Source organism: Drepanopeziza brunnea, assembly GCF_022702325.1.
Source record: "Drepanopeziza brunnea f. sp. 'multigermtubi' strain 214-2 chromosome Unknown ctg6, whole genome shotgun sequence".
Classification (NCBI taxonomy): domain Eukaryota; kingdom Fungi; phylum Ascomycota; class Leotiomycetes; order Helotiales; family Drepanopezizaceae; genus Drepanopeziza; species Drepanopeziza brunnea.
In genome coordinates this window covers 1,342,310-1,365,231 of record NW_027094069.1, presented here as the reverse complement: position 1 = coordinate 1,365,231, position 22,922 = coordinate 1,342,310, and the positions used below count along the sequence as shown (strand labels likewise).

At 51.5% G+C, this 22,922-nt stretch overlaps 6 protein-coding genes across 6 annotated transcripts; 2 read left to right on the top strand and 4 right to left on the bottom strand.

Annotated features, from left to right (window-relative positions):
• Positions 1-1,241: 1,241 nt before the first annotated feature.
• L3040_004225 (uncharacterized protein) lies at positions 1,242-5,578 on the top strand (the record flags this gene model as incomplete). Its single annotated transcript, XM_007288996.2, has 8 exons — positions 1,242-1,390; positions 1,651-1,674; positions 1,728-1,736; positions 2,081-2,197; positions 2,309-2,554; positions 2,609-3,756; positions 3,806-4,053; positions 4,103-5,578. 8 exons carry the CDS (start codon positions 1,242-1,244, stop codon positions 5,576-5,578), a joined length of 3,417 nt encoding a protein of 1,138 aa, XP_007289058.2.
• A 1,673-nt stretch (positions 5,579-7,251) lies between these two features.
• Positions 7,252-8,379, top strand: L3040_004224 (uncharacterized protein; the record flags this gene model as incomplete). The annotated part of the gene is made up of 1 exon (XM_007288997.2): positions 7,252-8,379. The coding sequence occupies one exon, from the start codon at positions 7,252-7,254 to the stop codon at positions 8,377-8,379; it is 1,128 nt and encodes a 375-aa protein (XP_007289059.2).
• A 664-nt stretch (positions 8,380-9,043) lies between these two features.
• Positions 9,044-9,573, bottom strand: L3040_004223 (uncharacterized protein; the record flags this gene model as incomplete). The annotated part of the gene is made up of 3 exons (XM_066154170.1): positions 9,044-9,050; positions 9,106-9,141; positions 9,413-9,573. The coding sequence occupies 3 exons, from the start codon at positions 9,571-9,573 to the stop codon at positions 9,044-9,046; spliced, it is 204 nt and encodes a 67-aa protein (XP_066011901.1).
• A 1,792-nt stretch (positions 9,574-11,365) lies between these two features.
• L3040_004222 (uncharacterized protein) lies at positions 11,366-14,123 on the bottom strand (the record flags this gene model as incomplete). Its single annotated transcript, XM_066154165.1, has 3 exons — positions 11,366-11,537; positions 11,584-12,442; positions 12,494-14,123. 3 exons carry the CDS (start codon positions 14,121-14,123, stop codon positions 11,366-11,368), a joined length of 2,661 nt encoding a protein of 886 aa, XP_066011900.1.
• Positions 14,124-18,436: 4,313 nt separating this feature from the next.
• L3040_004221 (mitochondrial 37S ribosomal protein uS7m) lies at positions 18,437-19,691 on the bottom strand (the record flags this gene model as incomplete). The annotated part of the gene is made up of 3 exons (XM_007288999.2): positions 18,437-18,883; positions 19,023-19,328; positions 19,440-19,691. The coding sequence occupies 3 exons, from the start codon at positions 19,689-19,691 to the stop codon at positions 18,437-18,439; spliced, it is 1,005 nt and encodes a 334-aa protein (XP_007289061.2).
• Positions 19,692-19,775: 84 nt separating this feature from the next.
• L3040_004220 (uncharacterized protein) lies at positions 19,776-21,639 on the bottom strand (the record flags this gene model as incomplete). Its single annotated transcript, XM_066154159.1, has 3 exons — positions 19,776-19,888; positions 21,214-21,256; positions 21,610-21,639. 3 exons carry the CDS (start codon positions 21,637-21,639, stop codon positions 19,776-19,778), a joined length of 186 nt encoding a protein of 61 aa, XP_066011899.1.
• Positions 21,640-22,922: the final 1,283 nt, after the last annotated feature.

Here is a 22,922-nt window from a genome sequence, read left to right as displayed (position 1 = left end):
TAGAGGACCCATCGGTCCTCGTCTGAAAAGGCAATAAAGAGATTTGTTTGACGTCTCGCTTATCATGCTACTGTATAGTCAATACATATATATTCATTGCCTTTCCTAATATAAGCAATGACCTACAACATAAGGTAGATTAAATAGTAACCCTTTATTAGACTACGATGGTTTTCAATCTCAATCTGCTCAAAGCAACTGGTCTCTTCATATCGATTAAGTCGATGTTAGTCTTATTTATTACTTATATGTTTCGCTTGTTACGAATCATAGCAGAGACGATGTAAAAGACGGGGAGGAGAAGGCTGGATGCATTGCTGGCATCTGTAGCGGGCCGGGGGTGTAATGCACGTAGATAGATGGCTTGATTGAAACATAGCACGCCACAAATAACAGGATGCTGCACAACGTGAGCCTTATAGGGAGGGATATGATATTAGATAATTGGAGATCCTCATCCATCGGCTATAACAGCCTTACTTTCTAACCCAAGCTTCTCGATCTCCTCGCTCGAGACGTTATGCATGGCTTATAGGATAGCCTCTGCTTACTTAGGTTCTCTTTTCGTGCCTCTGCCTTCCATGATACACTCATCGGTGCCGGTCACAGCAGTTTTCATTATTCGTACTGAATCGTGGCTCCATAGGCGGGGTCTGGCGGCCGCAAGACGCTGAGACACCGAGATGCGTAACCAAAAACGTCTCGGTTGACGACAGATCCAAACGCGAATAAAACTCTGCAGGTAGTTCTTCGGGAGGGTAGGTAAGTGGACAGGTATAGAGTTCCCCGTGACTGGTTGCTAGGTCCCTTTACTCCCGGTGGCTTGAGAGCTCCGTACGTCGGTGAGCCTGTTGATGCGGTCATCCGTGTCAACGCAATGATTGGTAGCTGGCGTGCGCTGGCTGCTTGCGATCAATCGGGCAGCAAGCAAATGAGCAAGGAAATCAAACGAAAAAACAAGCAAACATACAAACAAACGGTCAAACAAACAAAGGTACTACCTCGTGTCTTGAATCTCCTGATCCTTGTCTACGGGATGATCAAGGTCTAGATCAAGATCACACTCACTCTGGTATTTTTTTTCTTTCTTTTTCCTTTCTTGTATTGCACTTGTCACTCGATTCCAGTACCGGTACCTACTTGATACTTTACATCTTTTTTTCCTTATATCTTTATATCTTTACTTCGTACGGAGCCCTCAGCCCTGCCTTCCCCACTCTGAATCCTCCTCTCATGTCCCCATGCACGTGCCCGTGCACGTGCCAGCGAGTCATTCTCGTGTCGACGTCTTGCCTTCCCTAGCGTTCTCCCTCTCCTCTAGGGAATATACCTTCGACCAACAACAAACAACCCCCCCTCAAGCTTCATCTTGGAATTTGCTGAAGTATCTGTGAGTTCGCGTCCTTTTCCTCCTCTTCCGGGCCAACCAACGCATGCACATCGCTGCATGCTGCTTCTCTTTTTTCTTACCGCCATTTCCAAACCACCCTTCCCCCCCTCCCCCCTCCTCCCCACCAGCTCCCACCTCTTCTATACCTCTCATCTTCGTCTTACCACCAGGTGCATGATAGTTGACCTGAGGACGCAAGATCTGTCGTATACTTTAACTTGGTACCCCTTCGCATACTTCTCTGCTAAACAAGCAAACAGTTCTGCTACCTCGCTGGACTCCAGGTAGGACTCTAGTCTACCAACAACGGTAGATATCGTCAAGAATTCTACAAAAGCGCGCAGCTGTAAGACTCCTGCTATCTCTTCTCTCCATTCTTCTCTCTCGTCCGCTTCCCATCCAACCTCTGCGCTTGGCAGAGCTTGTTCTTGTTTCCTAAAAATTTACACACACTCATCCCCTCCTTTCCTAATAAAATCAACAACAACAACAACACCAACACTAAAAACAGCCATATGAACCAAGCTCAGTTCCCTTGCACTTGTTCTTCAACATATTCTTTCTTCACTTCTTCCATCTCTGTATCTCCCCCCTCACCCCCAACTTTCTCAACCAGGTACTCACAACCTCGTGAGTCGGCATCCATTTCACGGCTAGAAACGTGACTAACAAGCATACTCTACATGGTAGCTCACCAGCAGATCGATCTCCACCAATAATTTCTCTCCCGACACATTGTGTGGAAGAGCCTACCCAGGTCTTGCGCATTCTCGAAATCAGGACATATCCTGCATTCACTTTGATCGCGTAGGCGTCAATACAGCACACATACAAGTCAATCCGACTCGGTTCACCCGGTCCTGCTCGACATACCCCACTGTACCCTTAGGTCGACCTTTATCTAAAAATGTCCGGAAGAGGCGGCGGTCGGGGTGATAGGGGCGGAGGTAGGGGCGGAGGCGGCGGATATCGGGGCGATAGGGGCGGAGGCGGCGGATTTCGGGGTGATAGGGGCGGAGGTAGGGGCGGAGGCGGCGGATATCGGGGTGATAGCGGTGGAGGTGGCAGAGGTGGCGGTGGCGGGTATCGGGGTGATGGCGGAGGTAGAGGCGGAGGAGGTCAAGGGGGTTATAGAAAGCAGGATAAGCCGGTTGTTGTTTACAAGTAAGTATCTCGAGCTTTCATACCCATTACAGACGACGACTTCTAACTTTTCAGGGACCCAACCAAGCAACCCAATGAACCCCCTCCCCCCGCTGATGCTCAAACGCTCGCCATTGAGACTGCTTACATGGACAAGTCGAAGAGTCTCAGTGGGGCAATGGCCAGTACATCACTGACCAAGCAAATGCCCAATCGGCCAGGCTTTGGTACACTTGGTAAGAAGATTACCGTATACGCCAATTACTTCAAGGTCATTGCCCCAGCCAACCTGAGTTTGACTCGGTATAATGTCGAAGTGGCCCCTGCCACTACCGGCAGAAAGCTGGCAAGAATCTTCCAGCTCCTTCTTGAGCAGCCCGAGTTCACTGGTCTTGCGACCGAGTGGAAATCCATGATTATCTCGCCACGGGTACTGGATATCCCCGATGGCTTTACGGTTCAGATTCCATACTTGGCAGAGGGCCAGGATGAGCCCCTCGAGCGGGCCATTACCTACACTGTGAGAGTAATCACGCCACTCACGTTTTCTGTCTCCGACCTCTGCAGCTACCTCGCTTCCCCAAACCCAGGTCCAACTTATGCTCAAAAGGCTGAGATCATCCAAGTCATGAATGCTGTCTTTGGCAGCCACCCACAGTCGCGCAGCGCCGTCACTTCGATCGGCCAAAACCGACACTTCTCGATCGACCGTAGCCAGGCGAATGCTCACAACATCCGGTCTCTCGGTGGCGGCCTCGAATCCCTTCGTGGCTACTTTCTAAGTGTACGCCCCGGAACCGGTGGCTTGCTCTTGAATGTCAACGTCACAAACGGTGTCTTCATTGAGCCAGTCCGCCTAGATGTGCTCTTTGCAAAGTTCGGCACTGGGAACAAGAAAAGTCTAAACAGTAAACTCAGGTATCTCCGAGTTGAACAGACCCATCTTCCAACCAAGAAGAACAAGAAGGGTGAGGTTATCCCAAAGATAAAGAGCATCACCGGCTTGGCCTATCCCCGTGATGGCTCAAAGTTGGACCACCCACCAAAAGTTGAATTTGATGGTGCCGGGCCGAAGAACGTGAGTTTCTGGATCTCTGATGACGGCCCCCCAACGGGTGCGGATGCCAAACCACCTGGAAAGGGAAAGAAGGTCGGTGGCCCACAAGCTGGACCCAAGCTTCCAACCAATCAGTTAATCACGGTCCACAAGTATTTTCAGATCAGTAAGTCCCCGTTCCAGGTGAAGCCCCAGTCCCTAATCCCGATTTCTAGAGTATCCGGGGTTGCAGCTCAATGAGCGTCTCCCGGTTGTCAACGTTGGCAGCAAAGAGAACCCGAGCTATCTTCCCGCCGAAGTCTGCCTTGTCCTCCCCGGCCAGCCCATCGGGCGTCGTTTGAGCCCTATTCAAACCAGCGAGATGATCAAATTCGCCTGCCGACAGCCATGGGAAAACGCGAATTCTGTCACCAGTGATGGAAGGGCCATGCTTGGACTAAACGCCAATTCCAATTCCATTTCTGTAAGTTACGCGTTCACAGAATTTGAAATCGTTTCTAACATCGTATCAGGGATCTCTTGGCTTGCAAGTTGGTTCTAGTCTCGTCACTGTCAATGCTCGCGTACTGCCTCCACCTCAAGTCAAGTACAAGGACCCTAGAGGTCAGACGATCAACGTCAACATCAACAAGGGTAGATGGAACATGGCAAATGTCCGCTTTCAAAAGGCCGCCCCGATTGGTACTTGGACCTACATGATAATTAAATCCGACAGAAGATGTCCCAAAGTCGACGATGATCAGATCAAGGCCACCGTCGATGATTTTAAAGACTTTCTTCGCAGATCTGGCATCGACCCCAGTGGCTTCCTCGGCAATTATCGACCTTCGAGCGTGGATCTCCGCGATGGAGAGGAGGGTGCAAACGAGGCCAAGATCAAGATCAAGTTCCGTGAGCTTTATGAGTTAAAAGACCGACCAAATTTCGTTCTTGTCATTCTTCCCTATGAGGACAACCCTATCTACGGCAGTATCAAGAGGATCGCCGACACTAAGGCTGGAATTCACACTATCTGTGTCGTCTCCACCAAGTTTGCGAAGGGTGGGCGTGGGCAGGATCAGTACTTCGGTAACATATCCTTGAAGTTCAACATGAAGGCTGGTGGCATCAATCATACCGTCGAGCCCGCTAAGCTTGGAGTCATCAGCGAAGGCAAGACGATGGTCGTCGGTCTTGATGTCACACATCCATCACCTGGCTCAAGGGAAACCGCTCCCAGTGTCGCTGGCATTGTTGCTAGCGTTGACAAGTGGCTCGGCCAATGGCCATCCGACTTCTCGATCCAGGCTTCGAGGCAGGAGATGGTGTCCGGCTTGGAGAGTCTGATGATGTCCCGATTAGACATCTGGCAAAAGATCAATAAGCAACTCCCGGAAAACATCATTATATACCGTGATGGTGTCTCCGAGGGTCAGTACCAGTTGGTTCTTGACGATGAGTTGCCTCTAATCCGCAATGCCTGTCGCCAAAAGTACCCTGCCACGGCAACGAAACAGGGTTTCCCCCGTATTTCGATCATCGTCTGCGGAAAGAGACACCATACTCGTTTCTACCCCAACGCCATAGGCAACGCCGATGACACTTCCAACTGTGAAGCCGGTACAGTTATTGATCGTGGAGTGACCGAGGCCCGAAACTGGGACTTTTACCTCCAATCTCACAGCTGCATACAGGGTAGTGCCCGTTCTGCCCACTACTACGTGATCCTGGACGAGATCTTCCGCTACCTCAAGCAGAAACCAGGCCAGACCGCTGCCGATGCCCTAGAGGAGCTCACGCACAACATGTCCCATCTCTTCGGTCGTGCAACTAGGTCCGTCAGTCTCTGCCCCCCCGCCTTCTACGCAGACTTGCTGTGCACTCGGATGAGGATCTACCTCGCCGAGCATTTCGAACCCTCCGATAACCAAGCCCCCGGAGCTGTTACTACTGCTGCTACAACTCCCATCATTCCTGTCAGTATGAAAGACAGCATGTTCTACATCTAAAGCACTGTGCTGCGGTGAAGGTGGGTATCTATTCAATTAGGCTGGATCTCCGTGTTGCCTTTGGCTAGCGATTTATGATTCTTTGAAGGTCAACATTCGTGGGCTGTTGCGAGAGCGGATGATTTATCATTCTTCGAGAGTCGGTCTCTTATTGTTCGAGGATTGGTTTAAGCGAGCTATCGCGAGACCGAATTTGAATATTTCACTCTCTGACGGCATGGGCCGGTGGTCCATAGAGTTTGTCAAGCACTGGGACTTGGGTGCGATGTGCATATTTCCCTCTGCAGCCGTCTTTATCACAACATGAAGGCGGGAAACGGGCAACACCACAGCTTTAAATCAAAATGAGATGAGAATTTGCAATTTTTGTTCTTTGTGCATTTTAAGACTCCGGGTTGACACTTTCCAGTTTTCCGGATCCCCAAACTTTCTGACCGTGTATCCAATACATAGCATATCAAAACACTGCGCTAATAGGCAATAACAATAGACTTCAAATGTTTAGTGACGTCGAAATATACGTAGATACCTATCAAAAGTGTTTCCCACGCCAGCCCTAGGTACGCTTAGCCTCCCTTGATGATAGAATCTTCAAAGGCACATAGCATTTAAACGGTCAGCTGACCTTCCTGGAACCCCCCCCCCCCCCCCCCCCCCTATTTTTTAAGACGGTCGGGACGGTCTCGAGAGAGGGTTGGTTAAGGTAGCTAGCATAGTTCTTAAATTACTTGTGAAAATAATCGGTGCCGCCGTAAGATCAGAACCTAGGTAGGTACCTAGGTTTCGCATCATCAAACCAAACGCTTGAAACTAGATTTAAATCGTAACTCGAATGGGAAGTCCTTCTTTGGATTGATTTTTTTGAATCCGTCGTTTGTGTGAGAGGCTGGTTCTCGTCTTTGGCTTTTTTTTTTTTGGTTAGAACGATGACTATGGAGGGAGGATGTTGGGAGCGTTTTGTGGCTTTGAGGGGTCCGGCCGCCTTGAGGCTAGGTAGGTAGGTGTATGCGAAGGGTTGAATTGGGTGGTGAGTGAATGGGTATTGGGTAATGGAGAAGAAAAAAAAAATTCTCTTTTTTCTATTTCTTCTTCGGGCATCAAATATATATATATATATAGGTATATATATATTCCGGGCGGTAGATTCGTACGGTACTTGCAGGCAGGCGTCATTTGAACTTAATAGTCGACGCCCGCTTTAGGAAAATAAAGGGGAGGAAATCGTCTCACGGTACGGGACTGGATCACAATCTTCGATAAGGAGGAGGAGCTTAGCCTCTGAACAGACCCTGAAAGGAGATATCACGTCGTTCTACAATGTTATCAGACCCAACTCGCCCACATCGTTTTCTTGGCGGGTCCCTGGGGTTAAGCGAGACGCTACTACAACAACGCGCCCTTGAGAGACCCCTTGCTCCTGGCCCCAAAAACCAATTGTTGGGCATGAGACAGCGACACGCGGAGGATTTCCCGAATGGGATACTTGTTTCCCTGCTTGGTTGACGAGGAATGGATCCGAAGATGAGATATGTTCAAGTGTTTCCGCCTCTCCTCTCCCTTCGCCTCTTTTCCTCTTTTTCAGCAAGCAAGAAATTTACATCACTTGACGTGTCTTCCCAAACACCATCTCCAACCCAAAATTCTAATTTGAGAGCGCGAAAAAGCCCCTCATCATGCAGCTCTCCATCCCGCTCCTCCTCGTCCTCGCAGGCACCGGCAACGCCTGCGTGAAATTCAAAGGCGTGTTCCCCTTCGCCGAGACGGCCCCCTTCGAAGCAAGCATCACCGAAAACGGCGTGACCACCTGCTGGATCAGCACCACCTACGCCGAGCACGCCGCGGCCCAGGAAGCTTCCAGGCCCTTGCGAATCTCCAAGCGCTCCAGCCACCGCAAGATCTCGCTGTCGACCATGCCAGCCCTCTCTGCGGACTCCCGCCCGGCCTACTTTTCCTCCCCGTATACCTCGCCCCAGACCCCGGCGTCGAGCGGAGAGGAGGAGGTGGATCTGAGCGCCGTGCCCCCGCCGCGGGGCGGGCGCGTCCCCGAGACGCAGAAGTACCCGGAGGAGGCCTGGGAGGACTGGACGGTGTGGCAGCCGTGGAACTTCGAGTGCATCCCGGGCTACAAGGCGCGGGCGAACGTGGGCCTGCGTAGTTTCGTGTACGTCGTGCACGGGCAGCAGTATTTCTTCGTGCCGGACTTGCGGGAGGATGTGGCGGGGGAGAAGTGGGAATATTCCTCGAGGCTTTGGTGTGGGGAGAGTGATAAGAGGGGGAAGCTGGTTGCGATGCCGAAGCCGAAGCCGAATGGGGGTAAGGCTGAGGGAGAGCAGGCCAAGGGGGGTAAGGCCGAGGGAGAGCAGGCCAAGGGAGGGAAGGCCGGGGGAGCGAAGACGGAGGAGAAGAAAAAACAGGAGGGAGTTGCCGCAGTGCTGAACAAGGTCGCGGCGAACCGGGAGGGGACGGGGGCTGGGGTGAAGAGCGCTGGGGGAGGGGACGTGGGGAAGACTAGCGTCTCTGTTGCTGCTGGCGATGTTGATGGGAAGGCAACGAGCGGACGAGCGAGTGCTGCTGGAGGCGGGTCGAAACGTCCCGTTGCCGTTGCTAAGGCTGGAGACGCGAAGGGCCCGAGGACTGCCCAGAAGTCCAGTCAAGCTATCGGTCAGGACTCTGGTCAAGCTGTTGGCAAGGGTCCCGCTCCGAGCCGCAGCGGCGAGGTGAAGAGCAGTGTCGCTCTGAACGACGATGGAAAGGGCTCGACTGTCCAGGGCCAAAGGAATCCTGCGAAGTACGGGCTGTAGGGCGAAAGCGAAAAGGCTTTAGAGATCGATGGGTGCAACGAGCGGATCTCAGAACATACCATGATTATTTCGGAGGCATTTCCTGTTTTGTTACTGTACCAATCTCAGCCCCGTCCATCCATCAAACCTCCACGACCTGCAAACAGTAAGTGTGTAGCGAGGAGTCAAGATATGTGTGAGATTTTTCGGGTCTCGTCCTTAATTCTATTCATAGGATCATCCTCTGTTCATGTCAGGCAGGATCACTTTGCACCTATCTGTCCGTCTCAAGTCAACCGTGGGAAATATATCCCTAGGATTTACATTGTGATAATGATAATAGCGACCTAGAACTAGACCAACCAACTCTCCCTATCGCCTATTGCTCACGCCTACCCAAGCGAGCCGTCTGCAAGAGCTGTCCGGCTTACGAGCACAAGTATGTTTGATTTCTTAAGCGAGACGCCGAATGCTATCGTTGACAGGGTGTGTGTTTTCGCAAGTGATATTCCAGGAGGGGTTAAAGGAGCGGAAGCGGAATCAGTGACGGTATCGAGAGGACAGGGCTGGGAGGAGTGGATTCGGGAGAGGTTTGAGTAGAGGAGTGCTGGACTTTAGGATGAGGGTGGGCGGGGAGAATGGTTGTCATATCGGACTGGATAAGCGAGAGATGGAATGCCGAATGTTATATTCTATCATATTCTGTTCGGTGCTGAATAGGTAGATGGATGCGATCGATACACTTACAGAAGGAGGCTCAGAGCTTCACTCCTAGCATCGTTTCTATCCAAGCCCTTCTTTTGAGATGTGGGTGGAAGGTGTGATATAGACGCGATTGCTCGTCAAGACTTGAGAGTTTTGCCGACCTCCTAGATAGGTCTGCACAGGTAGCGAAAGACATACATACAAATATCCTTACATGAAAGAATATGCATTCTGATCAGCTGAGTTGGTACCTAGGTATTGGCTGCCACGAAACAACCCGGGCCATTCCCGCATACCTTCACGTCTTTGCGTGAACCATGTCATAGACTCACTCATGATCCCTACCTACTTGTGCCACGTATCGGGGTCGGACGGTCGGTAGGATCCTGCGTCGGCGGGATTAGTACTCCCCTGGATCTGGTTCTGCGCCTGACATTGGCTCGAACACTGACTCGCCCCAGCCCCAAGAGCAACTTTGGAAGTGAAGATGACGGTGAGAGAGGTGACCATGCCTACATCATATACCTATATCAGCTCCTCGTCTGCCCAAGAACCCCAAGATGCTGCGGAAGGGACGAAGTTGAATACAAACGCAATCAATCCGGGTATTCAGTCAGAGTGTAATCCACCGCTCCCAAAGTCTCGTGGTTAACAGTCCAAGAAGTATGAGTGAGTTAGTTCCCTGGATCAGAATATTCCGATGTCACAACCCCATTCCTTCCTTTTGCATCTTTCCCAGCAGACACCGTTGATAGTGACCACATACACACTTGCCAGTCACCTCCCTCATGCTTCTTGGCCACATCGGCACCTAGAAACAGAACAGAACCGCAGACAAGGAGAGGAGCAAACAGAAAAGCACAGCGGTTGCCGAGAGATGCAGAAAAGGAAAGATAGATGGTGACTTGCGTTTTCTGTCAACAAGTGGTATAACTCCTACCTTTATATGTATATATATATATATATATGAAAATATACACACACAGAGATACCAACATTCCACGATTGCCTCGCCGTGCAAAACGAGCAAGATCTGGACCACATGGAGCATAACGTAGGCTCGAATCTCGACTTCCTCGAAGCCTGGGTCCGCTTGGCGGCCGAGACGTGTGGAAGGCAGGGCCTTTCTCACACCAGGATCTTCACGGTCGGTCCGTCGTAGGCTCCGTCAGAAGAATAATCGTAGGTACATATACGGGCTCAAGATTCCCAGCGCCCGCCTCCTGCAGTACTTAGAAGAGTGTGCCCCACCTCGAGGGGGAACGAAGGAGCTGCGTGAAGGTCATGCATCGGGCGTGGTGAAAGAAAGAGAGCGGCTTGAGAGCATCCATCTACTTACGAACGTCCTCCTTCATATTCGGATTCCTGTGTCCCCCATCTCAACCCTCTCTATCCATCGCACCGCTCTTACTTACTTACTTACTTACTCACTCACTCACTCACTCACTCACTCACTCACTCACTCACTCACTCACTCACAACCAAAAGAAAGAAAATGAGCAAAAAGGCAAAAGGGGGAGAATGGAAGAGGAGAAGGAGAAGGAGGGGGGGGGGGTGTAACATCTCAAGCAAAGTCGCAAAGGTAAAATAAAATTGGGTAGAACCTCAACAAAGTATAAAAAAAAAAAGAGAAAAAAAAAGGTGTTTGGTGTATTCGCTATTCGCTATTCGCTTTTCGCTGTTCGCTGTTCGCTATTCGCGCTATTCGCGATCCCGCTCACCGCGCGCTCGTCACACGAGGTAGGTTGATAAGGTATCTATGGTATGTATCGACGACTACCAGAATTTCTCCCCCTCTCCCCCAGCAGACTCAAAGCCAAGTCACGCTCACAAAATAGGTATCCTTCGCAAAGCTCCCCCATGTTACGCCAGTGAACAAAAGAAAGAAAAAAGTAGCCCCCGCTCAGTGACAGAGAATCAGACAGAAAGAATGAAACCCCAAGCAAGCTCCCAAGCAACGCCGCGCCCACCAGCTCAAAGCCGGGAGCCTGGTTCTGTATCCTCATACAGTCCACTCCTTTTTTTCCCCCTCCCTACTGCCAAGATATTCGGCGATTTTGATGTATCTTATAACGAATTTTTTTTTTTAATTTTGTGTCGTAACGCCTGTTTTGAGAGGAGAGCGTGGAGCGGAGAAGGTACCCAGTTCAGAAGAAGACAAGGGGGAGAAGAGTGCAGTCTCACACGACCCTCTCGATCAAGAATCCGTGCATGTTGTGAAAATCGCATGTTTGATCCGTCAAATACACCTGCCCTGCCGGCAGAGCCGGTATACAGAGAGCCACCAAAGACCTGTAACAGCTCAATCAATCTTTGCGGCAGCCAAGCTATTGACGTTCGGGTTAGCGAGGTTGTTGGCAAGGCGCATAGCGGGACGCTTGTATTTGTTGTGTTTCTTCAGGCGTTTCCGTGCGACCATGACCGGAACGGAGGATTTGGTAACGAGGTAGTTCGAGAAGGAGCCAAGGATGACACTATTCACTTGTCAGCTAGTGTTGTGCTGGAGGAGGGAAAACATACCCTTTGAGTTGACTCTGTCCCCGACTTCCCAAGATCACCATGGTGGGTTGTAAGTAGTCAATGACTTCAGTGATGAGATGCTTCGGGCTCTTGCAGTGGACGACTTCGATAACGACCTTGACCTGGAGTTTCGTCTTCCGGAGCAGCCTGGAGACTCGTTCTGTGATGTCATCTACAGCTCTTTGCCGTTCTAGCTCAGGTTTTGACTTTTCCCGGCCGGGGGGACATACGCCAGCGCCGTGGGTATTCGCTGCGGAGCCTGGTCCCAGTGGACTGGAAATTTTAGTCGGAGTGAGTATTGGAGTAGAAACCGAAAGCTTGGTTGGCCCATCGACGGTGGCAGCCTGCTCCTTGAGCCTCGCTTCTTCTGGACTGCCGTCGACGGCGGAAATGCCAACCTCTTCGTCCACGCAATAGATGGCGAGGAGTGTATCGCCGTCTCGCAGAACTGTCCCGACTGTCCATTCCAGAGCGTGGGCAGCTTCGTCGCTGAGATCTGTAGCAACCAGGTACTTCCGCACTCGACGTGGGTGGTCGTCGCCTTCCTGCTGCATCTTTGCGAAATCTCCCCGATATATCGTACGAACACTGCGGCCACTGGCAGGTGTCGACTGGACGGCCGTCATGTTGACGGAGAGCTTCTGAGCACGCTTGATATCGGTGAAGTCCTGTTCGATATCAGAATCGACTGGCGTGTTCAACCCTGATGCCCCCTCGTCGAAACTTGTCCAAGGATGTACGCTGTTCTGTCTGTTGGATCTCACGGATCGTTCTCCGGCCGGGTTCGTTACGGTGATTTCGGGATCGAGGAGCGAGCCTACTTTGTACTGCTCGACATGCTTGGCAGCAACTTGCTCTCCTGTACAGTGTGTCAGTGAAATCACTTGAGGAGCAGATATGCGATACGTACGTTCTTCCTCTGCGGCAGCCATTTGGCTTTGAGGTTGTCTCCCAACCTTCGCTCTGCGCAGACCAACTGGCCCTTCTGAATTTGCCCGTTCCTGCCGTCTGTCATTTCGCCTCCTGCCCCTCTGCTGATCGTCATCGGACACACTGCGTCCACCATCCTCCTCACTGCTATCCATTACCACATCCTCTCCATCGATGGTTCTGTAGTCCTTCTGGAGTCTAAGATTCTTTCCGCAGGCTGCACCCACACTACTAGCCCGTCCACGCTGCTGCTTCTTCTCCCCCAGAGTCGATAGCCCACCACCCGAGATAGCAAGACTAGCGTCCGACAGCCTTCGATATGCGTGTTTCATGTCGAAGACCCTCCCGTCCTTCAGCTTGAACATGGAATTCTCCGGGCCGAAACTACCCGCGTGCGGAGAGCTGTTTCGCAGAATCGATCGGCCAGCGGGGGATTTGGACTTCATGGTCTTGATGGTGCTGTATCCCGCCAAAGAAATCGAATTGTTCCGACCTCGGTCTGTGGGATCTCCAAACAAGCTCATGGTTCCCCCTCTGACCGCCTCTGCCATGGCAGAAGCTTTCCTCCCTGCCAGGGTGTTTCGCTTGGGGGCTACGGGCCCACCAGGATTGCTTGGCAGGTATCCTGAGAATTGGTATGCAGATTCGAGATTTCGGTCTCTAGAAGACGCCCGATGGCTAAAAGATGCTGGCCTCGTGGCTGCGTCCGAAAAACTCCTCTTATGGCGGCCGTGCTTGTCCATCGGCACCCGATGGAAATTACCCTCTGTCGGAGATGACGCTGCGCTCCTTGTCGACGACGAATGCCTCTTCACAGCTTCATGACCTATGTAGCTCGTGCTGTAACCGTTTCCCGTGCCGAGCGTGCTCCGGATTGGCTCGCCAGTGAGAGGTGAAAGATCTAGCATACTCCGAATCGCCTGCGAGCTTGGTGGGCGCGAACCAGTGGTCTCTCCATTCAGCGGTTCCTTTCTAGGGGCCCAATCTTCATCGTCGATATCGAGCAGGCTGCGTACGCGAATCGTCTGGGTCCGAATCTTCTGCGAGCTCTGCGAGCTCTGCGAGCTCTGCAAGCTTTGCGCGCCCGAAGCACTGGTCTCTCCGTTCGGTGATTCCTTTCTAGGGGCCCAATCTTCATCGTCGATATCGAGCATGCTGCGTACGCGAATCTTCGGGGTCCGAATCTTCTGCGAGCTCTGCGAGCTCTGTGAGCTCTGCAAGCTTTGCGCGCCCGAAGCACTGGTCTCTCCGTTCGGTGATTCCTTCCTAGGGGCCCAATCTTCATCGTCGATATCGAGCATGCTGCGTACACGAACCATCTGTCTCTTGGAGGATTTTCGCCGGGGCGTCGTTGCTTTGCCACTCCCAATCGTCCCAGTCGGCGAGTCTTTCCTCGGCGCCCAATCCTCGTCGTCGAGATCCAGCATATTGCGTTGAGGTGATAGTGGCGCTATGAAAGGGGAAGCAGCTCGCCTCAGTGCCAGAGAGCTGGCAGAACCTTTATGGCGAGGTGTTGTGGTCGCTGCAGATGGAGTGGCTTCCAACATGGCTAGTATATCTTTCCTCTCTTCATCCAGCGCAGCCTCCAGCGACAAGAGTTTATTGGCCATGTCTGCAACAGTTGCGACCCTTGGCGCCGAGGTAGCTCTGAGGGTCTCCAGGAACCTTTACCACCGCCGTAACTCGGTCGCCAAGAGAGGTTTTCGTTGTAGGCAAGAGGTATGAGGGGGCGTTTGTTGAGTTCCGGCAAGAGCACCTGGACCAGGGAGTGCGCGCCGGGGGATGTGAAGGTTATCGGTTGACGAACCTGCGTGTAGGTCTTTTCAGTTCGGGATGCTGCATTGTGGAAGTGAAAGGCTTGCGAAGGTGCTCAAATCATTGCTACAGGCGTGCTGCTGTTGCCTATCCATGGGTTTCGTGTAACTGGGGCGAGGGTGGAAGGTGGAAGGGGGGGGGAGAAAGAGCTTGGGTAGGCTGTATTTGAGGTGGAAATAGAAATCGAAGCTGCAGTCGCAGTTGAAGGAGAAGATGGGAATAGCAGGGTTGGGTTGAAGTCCGATTGTGTCTGGAGGCAAGGAGGTGAAAAGAAACTTGGATGGATAATGGCAGTTGGTTTGGGTAACAAAGAGAGAGAGAGGAGTAGAGGAGAGGAGAGGAGGGTTTGGTGCTGGTCGCGGTCGCGGTCGCGGTCGTGGGTTGCCGTCGTGGTCGCGGTTGCCGTCGTCGAGTCGATGCACCGCAATGATGGAACTTGGAAGAGAATGGATTGGATATGTTTTGGTTTCAAAACTAATAGATGATAAGCAGATGGAAATTTCGAAGGCGAAGGAATTCTCCTATCCATCCATATATTATGACTATTATCTACAGAGTAAAACACTTCCCCCGTTGGCCCCCCCGGTCACACGGGCTCGCTTGGACCACTATACCAACACCCACCCCACCATACCCACCGTACCCACTCTTACCCACTATGCCCACTATGCCCACCACGACCCACCATTCCCCACTGTGATTGCTTGTCGGATCGGTTCATGCTGACTTTGCGCCGCCCTCGGAAGCTTGCAGGATTGACGTACAGTAGCCTAAATAGTAGTAGTAAATGTACTCTACTACTGGGTCTTTTATGGACCGATTCAGGGCATGGCAAGGGGTAATAGTGGAGAATTCAAGGGCTTTAAGCCAATTGAAATAAAGGCCACCTAACTTTACTTGTCTTTCGTCTTGCTTACAGAGTAGAATCTTTCTTTTTGCTGGAAACTCTTGTGTATTCGACCCGTTTTTAATCTGTTGATAGCTATAATTATTAATAGCTATAACAAGTAATAGCTGTAATAGATATCAATCAGTTCTTGAGCTCACCGATATCTTTACAAAGGAGTTTTTCTACTGCTTTTGCTCCTGAAACACCGAAAAAACGGCGTAGACGCTCGAAAGAAACTACTTTATGCAGAAGACATATTTTCTATCTGTTGATAACGCTCAATCGATCTCTTTTAAGAGACTACGAGAAATCATATCGGAGGCTTGGGACGCTATTCCTAATAGCCATACCGAATCTTTATACGAAATCGTAATAGAGGCGTTGTCAAGCTGTAATCGATGCTCCAAGAGGGCCAACTCCATACTAGACAGAATCTTAACCGATTGACATTTTCTTTATTCCGATTGGCTTAAAGCCTTGTGTACTCCACTATTATTACCCTCTGCCATAGCCCCTGGAATCGGCCCACGAAAGACCCAGAATTTAGGGAGGGAAGAGTAGCAAAGCTACTTTTCGGTAGTTCTACAGTGTGCATGGAAGCTACTTAAAAAGCCAAAAGCTGGATACAACCATGTGCATATCATCAACAACATCACCACCGACTTACGTAGTACACCATCCAACGACCACTACTTGCGCGTCACATCTTGGCAACGAGGGACTGGGACTGGGACTGGGACTGGGACTGGGACTGAGGATATCTGTGTCTTGAGTACTTTGTATCAGGCCCGGTACACCATCTCTGGCTCGGCTCCTCACCGGCCTGCTCACCATGCTCTTCTTCCTCGCCATACTCTGCTGAGTGATCAGCCAACACCCGGCCGAATTTCTCGTGGGAAGCGCGCCTGATACAGGACTGATACTGAGGGTTCCGTAGGTACAAGTACGTTCGTTGTACGTTGTAAATAAATACCCAGGTCCAGTAAAGCCATGTCCCACCACAGCTCTTGGAAACTTGGCACCGCATGGACATGGCGTGGCACGGTATCAGAAGCAAAAAAGAAGCTCAAAAGAAGAAGAAGAAGAAGAAGAAGAAGAAGGAGAAGAAGAAGAAGAAGAAGAAGAAGAAGAAGAAGAAGAAGAAGAAGAAGAAGAAGAAAAAGAAGAGGGAAAAGGAAAAGAAGAGAAAAGAGAACAAATGACGGGAGGGGCACAACCCACCACCAAGCAACTGGACAGCTTAACACATATTGACTATGGATGGAGTATATATATATATATATATATATATATATATATATAGGTATGTACACATATATCCTCACCAACCCACGCAACGCCCTTTCTCGACCGGACTTGACATCCCTACGGACTCACTTACAGCGTCGGGCGGCAGCTAGGCAAGTGGATCGATCGATCAGCCCACTTGACTACCTATCCGTCCTCAGCTCAGCTCAACTCAGCTCAGCTCATCTCAGCTGAGCACGAGCTCGAGCACGCCGTTCACCATCACCATCACCATCACCATCACCATCACCATCACCATCACCATCACCATCACCCCCCACCCGTCCGCTCGCACACATGCATCCATCTACAACCGGACGATGATGCAGGCGGGTTTACCCCGTACGGACGGACAATCTCCCTCCCACCACGGATAGAGCCCAGACAGACCCAGTTAACTTAGCCCCGTAGATCGTACGGGCGAAAGCGCGGTAGAACTCCTGTATCCGTACGGAGTACAACTAGGTACTGTAAGTAGTAGGTAGTACTACGTCGTTCTACCGACTTTTCTCTTTCGGATTGGGCTCAGAAACCCAGTCACCACTTCTGTACAGCAGGAGAGGGATGGCACAGACCAGACGAGACGGATACTTTAACCTCGAGAAAAACTTTTTTTTGGGTCAAGGCGGAATCCCTACCAGCTCATCCTATTAGTAAAAGCTTTTAGTAAGAGGAGGGAGGAGCTCTCTGGTAAGGTTACATTTCTGGCTTCACTAATAATATCCAGAGAAGTTGGTGAGAGATGGTGGTTAGGCACAGGTAACAAACAGCTACTACCGTACTCGTCATGTGTCCATATGCACACCTCCCATCCCCCCTCTCGCCATATAAAAGCTAGAGCCGATTTAGCTCCGTAGATCATTCCTGTACCGTAGATCGCAACTCTCTGCAGGCCAAAAAGAAAAAAAAAAAAAGAGAGGAGCAGCGCTAGTTCGCTTGGCGGGTTTTCTTTCGGAAAGGCACGAAACCTAGTCAGTCAGTCAACTCTATTGTACTGTCATGGTGCTCCGTACCGTGCGTACGTAGGTAGCACTCCGTAAGTGCTACGTACGTACGCAGTACATCATAGTGATAGCACAGACCAGAGAGAAGACTTTGCTTCTTGCGAAAAAAAAAACACAAAAAAAAAAAAAAAACACCTCACGGCTGTATCACGACCAGGTGATTGGGTGAAGAGAGCCCTGCTACGATAAGTAGAAGGAGAGCCCTTGCAAAGGTTACACTTTCCGCCTTTATTTTGGAGGACGAGAGGGAAGAGGGGGGGGGGGCGTGGAAGTAGTAGTAGTACCGGCGTCAAGGGCTAAGGGCTGGGAGCGACTCTGTCATCAATCACCCTTTACTCAGCCTCCTCCCTCCGAAGAGTTTGCCTATACGTGGCATACAGTAGAAAAAGTCTATATGTATAATACTGAGATATTAATTGGAAATGGGTGCCTGGTTCTTTTAGAATTGCACTTCACACAATCCTACGCTATAATATGGATGTGATATATGATAAGTGAAAAAAAAAAAAAAAAAAAAAAAAAAAAAAAAAAAGGCTGGCGAGACAACGAAATAAGGTAAGCAAGAGGAGATACCTAGATGTCCTGGGACGAAACGAAATGCGGCGAAATGAGATGTGAAAATGTGCTGCTGTACCCAGTGGCAGTGCTGCTGGCTGCACTGCATCTTTCGCGGCCTTGCAAGCTCTCTATACCCCAGAGCTCCTCGCTTGCAGACCGGGCAAAGTAAACACACACCAACGTACGACAACACACCATACCACACCGCTTTACACCACCAGATGCTTTTCCAGAAGTAAATACGAAAAGCCATGCATTGTAGCTGGCTGGCTGACTGGCCGGTATTGCTTTTACCTACCGGTCTTTCCCTGTTTCAATGGACATACAATATGATACACCCGACCCGATCCCTCCGCTATATGAAGCATGCTCACATTCGTCGTCGATAAGTCTTCTTCGTCAGGTTCACTCGCGCCGACGTTCCCGTTTTGTGCACCAGCCCTCGCTTGTCCCAAACACTGCTCTTGCCCTCTACCACGCTAATAATCTCATTCGCGACCCGCTGTGCAAACTGCCCTCGCCCACTACCCTTCGACTCCTTCTTGTTGGCGGCGTCAAGGATCCACTGCACAGCCTGCCGTCTCCGTTGTCGGAGACCGAGCGGGACGGGGAGTTGCAGAGCAGCTCCTCCTCCCGCAGCGCCTTTGAGGGAGCGGATGCGCAGCAGGGGGGCCACAGAGTCGATCGCGGCGGTCAAGTAGCCGATAGGGTCTAGGGGGAGGTGGGAGGCGGGCGCGGTACCGGGGAGGAGAGGGCGGAGCGGGTTAACAGTCGGAGGGGGGGCGGTGCGGAGCTGGTTTAAGATGAGGGACATATTCTGTAGAGCAGACCCAGATTAGCATACCTGTTCTGCCAAAATCCGAGTGAGTGAGTACTGGGAGGAAGGGATATAGAGTCGTCCTGCGCAGCAACGAAGAGCCGCAGAATGAGAAGCCCAGAGAAACTGACAACCCTACCCTCTGCGCAGCGCTCAGCTTGCCGTGCCTCATCAGCAGCGTCGTCACCTGCGACACCACAGGGTCATACCGGTACTTGAAGTTCCCATCACGCGGAAGCGGCAACTCCGGCACCCCAAACTTGTGCCCGAGGTCGACCGGGTCCGAGGCGTGGCCGCCATTGGAGATGTTGTGCAGCTGGCCCAGGGCGAGCAGGTTCGCGAAAGACGTCGTGTCCGCGGCGTCGGCGGCTTTGGCAGTATCCTCCATCTCCTTCTTGATGACCTCAGGAGCCTTTTCTCTGCCCTCTTGGTCGCGCTCGAGAATCTGTAGTCGTGTTGATCAGTACCGTACTGTATCGCATCTGACTCCGGAGGAGATGGTGCTGATGTCATCGAAGACCATCTGCGAATTTGGGATCCCATAGATCGTACATACCTCTTGCACAGGCGTCCCTTGTCCCAAATCTGGAGTCGTCTCTCCGGTAATTCTGCCTAAATCCGCTGCCTCCTCGCTCACATGTCCCAGGGCATCTTGGTTCGGGCCAGTGGCAGGCTCCTTCTCCTTTTCATCGGCGAACGCCCTCCTCGATACGACGGGGGAGACGCGTGGCTGGCGTGGAGCAATTGATGGGCGCAACCGGAAGACAAGCGATCGGCTTGGGCCGAGGAGGTTCAATCGTGGAGGCATGGTTGAGGTGTGGTGTTGTGTTGTTATCTGCGTCGTCGACTTCGGCGCCGATAATCAAAAGTTTCGGTGCTCGTAGTCATGTGATTAGAAAGTAGGTGGGACGAAGACCCCGACATGGGTAAGTGCCGCTCGCATCTCCAGGGTTGAACGCTGTTGAAGCTTGGAAACCTGTACGACCTGAAGAGACGTCTTGATTCCTATTTTCTTGTAAGTCCATCTCGTGAAACTTAATCCGACGTCAGATGAACGAACTGCAGACGGCAAATGCGAAGCTTCCTTGCGAGAAGAGAATCATGGTCAAGAAGATTCTGGTAATTTGACAGTAACATCTACTTTGAAACTGGAAAACAGGCTTGATGAAAAAAGAGAAGATAACCAAAGAGAATCAAAGTCTAACATTTCCCCTCGGAAACCCCAGTACAAGAATGGAAATTTTTCAAGCTCATAACGCTGCCCAACTCCGGATTCCACGCCCGTCCTGTTGTGTCCGTAACATATTCCCGGCGCCAGAAGCCGTCCGTCGGTTTGCGCCTGCCCATGCTACCCTGTCCCATTGTCGATTCTCCATAACCCCGCTATCCTACAGGCCAATCCAAAACCGTATTGAAGTCTCGTCGCTGTGATGGAATAGTACTCACCAGCCCGCTCGAGTTTGTGTAGGCGAGCCTGGCGACGAGCCGCTGATGTGCTTCAATGCTACCTCGGCAGCGTCCTCCTTTGCGTTGTTGACATGGTCTCCATCGTACCAGAAGCGTGCGGGGATATTCTGGCCTTGTACAGTGACGGTACTCGACCAAGCTGTTCGGCCGCCTGCAAAGTAAAAGTCAATTGGAGTCCTTATGTCCACTGAGAAGGATGCAAGAGGTGCAGGAGCTTACCTCTTCTATCAGACATGATCTGGAATACAGGTGGGTGGTAGTTGGCCTCCCGGCACTTTTCTGTTACGCGTGAGCAAGTTGAGTTGATCTGCGGGATGCCATTGCTCTACCCTCGAGTCTCTCTTGCCAGGTTGCAGCAGAAGTATAGCCAGTATAGGACATCGTTTTTGATCGGTCAAAGATGATCGTCGAAGAGGGGTAGCAGGTGTATGTGTATAGCTGGGGTGTGGGTCAGACAGTGGAGTGCAGGTTCGGATATGGCGCTATGGTCTGCAGAAAACGGCGGGTCGAGGGGGTCCTTATAGGTAATACCTGCAGCTCTTCCAGAGTCGGTCCAGCGGTTGAGGTGTGGCACACTGAGGTGGCAGTCGAGTGAGTGTGCGAAGGAGATGAGGAGAGCCAGCAGCTGGTCTGCGTTTGCACTTCCGTCTGCAACTGCAACACGGCTACTAGACTCAAATATGTTTCGGCATAGTGCATTTGAACCGATAAAGAAATGGTATTCGGCAGCAAGAACGGCGATCACCGGAATGAATGTAAGGCCGCCGTGTGTGCTGTCTCCATCTGAGGCGGAACAAGTTCTAGTACGACCATCCCGAAAAACCGACAATATAGCAGATCAAAAAGCAAATAGAGGCCTGAACGAAAATATGCTAGCGGAAATGCAGCGCCAGCACAAAATCCTTGCTGCGCCTGTACAGTTAGCGTCATGAGACACGAGGAAAAGAGGGTCGAGTTGGGCAGTAGATGCGTGGGCAGAGATAGAGTGGAGAGGGGAGAGACTGGGACAATGACTTGGACAGTTTCATCTCATAGCAAAGCCCAATTAAGGTTAAGAACAGCATGGCAATGCAGGTCGATGAAAACGTAGTACAGGCGATAGTATCAATAGTTTTGTCCTCGATGGTTGCGATACTTCGAATACATCTCAAGGAGCCGGTGAGACTTGATGTGTTCTCTTCACCGTCTTCTTTTTCAGGTGCAAATTTTGTTGTTTGCTTTTTGAGACAGAAAACAGATGAGATTTAACGGAATCTTACCGGGTGTGGTGCCAGTACCCCCCAAAACATACGACTGTACGGAAATGAGGGCCCCAACCTATGTTATTAAGTCGTAATCAAACGGGCCCAGTCGCATCCCGATTCCCGCTGGGCCCGTTGGGTTGGACAGGACCAGGGGGGGAGGTGTCATCCGGGGCTTCGATTGAGGACCTGGAAACGTATCCGTGTGCCCCGATTATCTATGTATCGCCCGGCTAAGACAGATACCCGGAGTTTGTAGCTCGATCGAGCAGCACTGCAGGAACGGATGGCTACATAAGCCTGAGATGATAACCTCTGTGTCACTCATCTCGAAGCTCCTGCTTTCGAGGGTACTACTGTGAGTGACCCGTGATCTGGAGGAACGGTAAGCAAAGAGACATGTACTTCACCAAAGCTTGCCAGTATCGGCCCTGAGAAGTGCATTTCGTTGCAATCAAAGCTCCTGATCGCCATCGCATCCCCAGATCCAAAGGTCATCGCCATCGTGGGCACCTACACCCTCACCGCTTTGCTAATCTGTATCTGCCCGGGTGACCCGACAAGCTGGTACGCTGAGCTCGGGGGCGTTGGAGAAGGTGTCAAGCTGGGGGTCCTAATTAGCCCACATCGGGCTATTCGTGCGGCTGCATTGCCGTTCCCGCCAGCAAAGTGGAGTTCCATCTCGTTGGCGGTCATGCATGGACGAAGGCGATGGAGCACTGAAGACCATATACAAGATCTCTGATGTTGCTGCTGCTGCTGCTGTCGTCGTCGTCGTCGTCGATCCTTCTCCATTTCAAACGGGGACCTTCTCGTCAAAGGGCAGCAAGACATGAAGCCAGGGCCGAGCGTCCCCAGGTCGGACGTAGGCCAAGTCTAAAGCCTTTGAAGCCACAATTGCAGGCATTGAGACCATAGGCCCGGGTGCAGTGGTTTTTGGCGACGATGCACAGCCTCTTCGGACAAGTGAGGCCGCAATGTCGAGCTTCGAGGACTTCAGCTATCGAGCAAGCAGGGCGAGCATACCTAGGAAGTTTGATGCGTGGCGACTTGATAGACGGACAAGTATATAGTTGTAATACGTACGTACGGCTCTTCATATGTCGGCGGCGCTGCGGGACGGCAGCCCTGAGCGAACAGCGCATTACGCACTGCTGCCCAGCCCAGAAAGAGCAAAAAAAAGGAGTGAGTGAGTGAGTGAGTGAGTGTGAGAGAGCCTAGTGACACAGGCAGGCTCTATATCAATCCGAAGCCTGGAGTAAGGCCGCTACCAGTTGCGGGCTCCGTGGCAGGTGAGCTTTTTGGAAATGGGGACGATGTGGTGTTTTCTT